This window comes from Marmota marmota, unplaced genomic scaffold (assembly GCF_001458135.2).
Source record: "Marmota marmota marmota unplaced genomic scaffold, marMar, whole genome shotgun sequence".
NCBI lineage: Eukaryota > Metazoa > Chordata > Mammalia > Rodentia > Sciuridae > Marmota > Marmota marmota.
The window spans coordinates 41,347,684-41,353,683 of record NW_025999900.1 but is presented as its reverse complement, the minus strand read 5'-3'; the positions used below and the strand labels follow the sequence as shown (position 1 = coordinate 41,353,683).

The 6,000-nt window shown below is 38.3% G+C and overlaps 1 protein-coding gene across 4 annotated transcripts in view; it reads right to left on the bottom strand.

Moving 5' to 3' along the window:
- Window positions 1-6,000, bottom strand: part of Bbof1 (basal body orientation factor 1) — a 47,800-nt gene that overhangs the window by 31,927 nt on the left and 9,873 nt on the right. For 3 of the 4 annotated variants that reach the window (XM_015493917.2, XM_048798974.1, XM_048798977.1), the window contains exons 3-4: window positions 4,642-4,707; window positions 1,192-1,335 (exon numbers count right to left, since the gene is read on the bottom strand). In XM_015493917.2, coding sequence (XP_015349403.2) covers window positions 1,192-1,335; window positions 4,642-4,707 — 210 coding nt within the window. The remainder of the gene's footprint in view (window positions 1-1,191; window positions 1,336-4,641; window positions 4,708-6,000) is intronic. The other variant, XM_048798975.1, reaches the window with a different exon arrangement.

The following is a 6,000-nucleotide window of genomic DNA, read 5'->3' as shown; positions in this document are numbered from 1 at the left end:
CTGCGGCGCGCCGCGCTGGGTGGCGCGGGGCCTCACGTCACTGGGGCGGTGCGCTCGGCCAGAGGTGGAGTCAGACACAGCCAGAGCGCAGGCGCAGACCGCCAGCGCCGGGTTCCGAAGACCAGCTCCGCCTTCAACAGGACATTATTAAGCAATGCTGCGTTTCTCGGATTTCGCTGAACACTAAACACAGCACTGTTCGTGCCTCAAAGAATTTACAATCTAGTAGGCGATATAAGACAAATGAATAAATATAATTTCAAGATAGGTTGGGCTAAGTAATATAATGCCTTTTATAAAGGTACAGAGAATTCTCACTTTTTAACAGGACTTCTGGGGACGGTCTCATGGACAACAGGCATTTGAGCCGAGACTTTGAAGACTAGGTAAAATTTAAAGGACAGAGATCCATCAGGAATGCATTCCACATTTTAAAAACAGTGTGAGGGGCTGTGGCTGTGGCTCAGTGGTAGAGTGCTTGCCTAGAACGTGTTAGGCACTGGGATCGATCCTCAGCACCACGTAAAGTAAAACAAAGTCTGTGTCCACCTTTAACTAAACAGTGTGAACAAGCAAGAGAGAAAATACTTAAGATATAAATGAATTGGGTGGATTAAAGGGAGGTGTGTGTGTGTGTAGGGAAGAGTGGAAGTAGCAAAGAGATAATGATGTCCCTAAGTTGGTTTAGGGTCTTAACTTTCACACTAAGATATTTAGACAATACTGTAAAGTGACACTAAAGACTATTCTGGTGATCAGAACCCCAGAACAATATTTTAATAACCGCAGCTGTGTATACTGTGGACAACAGTGGAGGTCTTAAAATGTGTGCACCATTTTTTGACACTCTTCCCTTCAAATAATGGAACCTAATTTGCCTCTCCTAGAATGTGGGTCAGACTTAGGGACTCATTTTAGAAACTTGCTACTTTTTTTCTAGAACGGGCATTTCCCTTCTTATTGAAGTCAGTCCAAAGGTTAACTGCTGATAATCATGGGAGGGTGTGTTGGCTGAGGTTTGGTTGAATTCACAAATCAATGCTTAGGGAAAAAACAAATAGCCCATGGAGACATTTGGCTTCCTCTTTTTCTCTCAAATAATCTCTAATTTGTCATGCGACATAGGCATAAGTTTGTTAAGGCTTTTGCAGATCTAAGCAGTTAATTCTAATCTCCAAGATAGAAACTTACATCATCTAATTCTTTCTCCACTTGAACTTTTCTCTTCTGGAATTGTTTTATTGTTTTTAGCTCTGTCTGAATCATGCCAATTTCTATGGCTTTTTGATGGAACTGTCCCTCCAGCTCATTTATTTGTGTAGTATGCTTTTGTTCCTGTGTTCAAAAAAGAGGCAAATGAGTTAGGAAAAACAGACATTCCAAAGAGTTACAGTCTATTTGAAGCATTAAGCCACTACTATATCTTCTTTGAGGAAATGCCCCACTTTAATTTTTGTATGAAGTTCAAATCCTCAAAATAAATAAATATATATATGTAAGTATGCATACACATGTACTTATGTGAAAAAATAGATATGAAGAAATGCTCAAAACATCCCCCAATAAGAGAAATACATAGTTTCTTTTTTATAAATATCTTTTTTTATAAATATCTTTTTAGTTGTAGATGGACACAATATCTTTTTTTTTATTGGTTGTTCAAAACATTACAAAGCTCTTGACATATCATATTTCATACATTTGATTCAAGTGGGTTTTGAACTCCCAATTTTACCCCAAATACAGATTGCAGAATCACATCGGTTATACATCCACATTTTTACATAATGCCCTATTAGTAACTGTTGTATTCTGCTACCTTTCCTATCCTGTACTATCTCCCCTCCCCTCCCCTCCCATCTTCTCTCTCTACCCCATCTACTGTAATTCATTTCTCTCCTTGTTTATTTTCCCATTCCCCTCACAACCTCTTATATGTAATGTTGTATAACCATGCGGGTCTCCCTCCATTACCATGCAATTTCCCTTTTCTCTCCCTTTCCCTCCCACCTCATGTATCTGTNCGCCGCGCTTGTCTGAATGTTTGTGTCCCCACCAAAATACTAATGCTGTAATCGCCAGTGTGATGGTATTTGGAGGCATGCGCTTTGGAAGGTAATTAGGTTTAGATGTAGAAAAGAAGGTGAAGCTTTCATGATAGAATCAGTGCATTTATTATTTGGGGGGAACTGGGAGATTGAACCCAGGAGCCCTTTACCACTGAGCTACATCCCCAACCCTTTATCTATGTATCTATCTATCTATCTATCTTTCAAGAGAGGTCTCACTTAAGTGCCGAGGTTGGCCTCGAACATTCAATCCTCTTGCCTTAGCCTCCATAGTAGCTGGGATTACAGGTGTATGCCACTGTGCCCATCGGGGTCAATCCCTTTATGAAGAGATAAAGCACCTAGAGCTAGCTTTCTTTCTATATGAGAATACAGGAAAAAGGCAGTTGTCTGTGAACGGAGAGAAGGACCCTCACCAAGAATCTAACCATGTTGGCATTCTGACCTGGAAGTTATATCTCAGTGGTGAAGTGCTTTTGGGTTCTAGCCCCAGCACAAAAACAAACAAAGAAACACAAAAGCAACTTCTGGACTAGGGGTGTACTCAGTCTATGGTATTCTGTCATAGCAGTCCATACTGACCAAAACAAGGACCATTTTAGAAAACACTTCATATTACTATGACCTCCAAAAAATACTATTGAGTTATCTGGATGTGGTGGCCCATGCCTGTAATCCTATTGACTCAGGAGACTAAGGAAGGAAGATGGAAAAGACCAAGGCCAGCTTGAACCTAGACCCTGTTTCAAAATAAAAAATGAAAAGGACTGGGATGTAGCTGACTGGTAAAGTGCTCCTGGGTTATAAAATAAAATACTGTTATATGAGAAAAGAAAGGTGCTGGTCTAGGTATACTGTATGCTACCTTTTACCTTTTGTTAATACTTATTACAAAATATACATTTTTAAAATGAAAGGATATACCTATAATAAATAAAATGGTTACCTACAGGGAGAGAGAGAATAATGTAGAAAAGACGTGGATAGAGGTTAAATTTCTCAGCATATATGTCAGTCTTGATTTTGGAACCATGTAAATAACTACAATAATTACAAAATTTTACATGCAAAATAAAAATTTTAAAAAGCAAATTCTAGCTGGGCATAGTGATCCATGCCTGCAATCCCAGTGACTTGGAGGCAGAGGCAGAAGGATTACAAATTTGAAGCCAGCCTCAGGAATTTAGGAAGACCCTGTCTCAAAAAAAAAAAAAAAAAAAGACTGGGGATGCATCTCAGTGGTAAAGTGCCTTTGGGTTCTGGCCCCAGCACAAAAACAAAGAAACACAAAAGCAACTTCTGGACTAGGGGTGTAGCTTAGTGGTAGAGCAAGTACCCAGCATGTACTTGCTCCTGGGTTCAGTCCCCAGTGCCAAAAAAAAAGCAACCTCTAAAACTCAAAAGTAAGCAGGCACTTGCCTGTAATCCCTATGACTCACAAACAGGAGGATTACAAATACAAGGCCAGCCTCAGCAAATTAGTAAGGCCCTAAGCAGACCCTGTCTCAAAAATAAAAAATAAAAGGGACTGGGAATACAGCTCAGTGGTGCACCCCTGGGGGTTCAATCCCCAGTTTAAAAAAAAAAATTTGAAAGTAAAATCTATTCTTGAGTTCGTTGAGTTGGTGGCATAACCTTAAAGAAAGGAACTTCACATAGTTTTTAAACCTTGCAATTTTGGTCATGCATTCTTATTGGTATATATCCTACAGAGAAAATGCCACCCCTAAAATCTAAAACTGGTTCTAATAATCTATTGTTGGTGGTAGCATAAATATTCTGAGATTGTAAGTGTATTAAGTTCTAAGCAATGTGGTAATTATGCTGACATCATTAAAAAGCAGGACTTTGGGGCTGGGGATGTGGCTCAAGCGATAGCGCGCTCGCCTGGCATGCATGCGGCCCGGGTTCGATCCTCAGCACCACATACAAACAAAGATGTTGTGTCCACCGAAAACTAAAAATATTTTTAAAAAAAATTCTCTCTCACTCTCTCTTAAAAAAAAAAAAAAGCAGGACTTTGGCAAGGGAGAAACGAGATGCAGGTAAGTTTAAGTAAAAATCCTATATTCCTGCAACTGAACGGAAAATATTAGTACGGGCTAATATGTATTTCCTAGCTTGTCTGCTGAAAAGCACTAGGAGCAATACAAGTAGGATCAGTAAGCACCCCTAATACCAGATAATTTTCTAAGTTTTCTACAATAAAAATTTCATAATATGTTGGTATTGTTGTAATTATTATTATCATTGGTGCTAGGAATTGAATCCAAGGGTTCTTAACCATATCCCCAGCCTTTTTTTAATGTTTTATTTTGAGACAGGGTCTCTCTAAGTCCTTAGGGCCTCACTAAGTTGCTGAGGTTGATCTCACACTTGAAATTCTCCTACCCCAGCCTCTGGAATTATAGGTATATGCTGCCACACCTTGCCTATAATATGTTCTTTTTGAGTTTCTGGACAATCAAGTATGTAGGCTTTAAACTTTTCCACTTATCGGGTCTTAAATATCTGAGCTCACTAAAAACCTGACTACCTAGGAAATGAAGTATTAGTATATATAAATACTCACTAATTTTTCCTTCTCCTCTTGAGCTTTTTCTTTCGTCTCAGCCAGTTGTTGTTTTAGCTTTTCAATCTGAGAAAGATGAAAATACAAAGTCAGGAAGATGTTAAAATTGTTCTGTAGTCTACTTTCACTCACATGTTTTAGTATTTTACATAATATTAAGACCAGTGGGGTAGGAGAGGTAGTAAAACAGGAAGAGGAGAAGGGGACAGGAGTTTTCCCATATCCTTAATCTGTTATTGGCAATCTCCAAAACCAAGCTACCATCCGAGAATTACCTAGGTGATATTTTTTTTAAATGCGTGGTTAAAAAACACACCATTAAATTTACAGTCTTCACCATTTTCAGTGCACAGTTCAGTAGTTTTAAATACATTTACATTGTTGGACAAAATATCTCAAACTTTTCAATCTTGCAAAATTAAAACTCTATACCCATTAAGCACTAATGCTCCTTCCCTTTCCCCACAGCCCTTGGCAACCACCTTATACTTCGTTTTTACAATTAAAAAAAATTTTTTTTAGTTGTTGATGGACATTTATTTTATTTATTTATATCTAGTACTGAGAATTGAACCCAGTGCTTCACACATGCTAGGCAAGTGCTCTACCACTGAGCTATAATCCCAATCCCTCATTTTTTGATTGCTTTATATACTTCAAATGAGAGGAACCAAATAGTATTTGACCTCTTGTGATTGGCTTATTTGATTCAGCATAATGTCCTTGAGGTTCACCATGTTGAAGCATATGACAGGATTTCCTTTTTCAGACTGCATAATATTCCATGGTATGTGTACACCTCTCTTTTTCTTTCTTTCTTCTTATGGTACTAAAGATTGAGCCCAGGGTACTCTACTGTTAAGCTATATCCCCAGCCCTTTTAAAATTTTATTTTGAGACAGGGTCTCATTAAATTGCCCAGGCTGTCCTCAATTGCAATCCTCCTGCCTCAGCCTCTCAAGTAGCTGGGATTACAGGCATGTGCTACCATGTCTGACCTATATCAGTATTTTTGAAGAACACTGCACAAGGTTGGGCTTTTCTGATGTTTCCTTATGGCTACTATGTATTTAGGGCATGCATATTCTACCTAAGTGATAAAATATCCTTTTTAGTACATCCCATCCTGAGGTGAATGACGTTAATAAAATCAATTGAATAAGATTATGTCTGCCAGTTTTCTCCATTTAAAAATTATGGTTTTCCTTTCATAATTATTAAGAAATTTGTGGAAACATATTTTGAGACTATGCAAATAGTCTCCTCCTCATTAAACTTTCACCTACTAGTTCTAGCATCCATAGATCATTCTAGTTTTTTAAATTGGATATTAAATGCTAGCCACCATTCTAAGTTCTT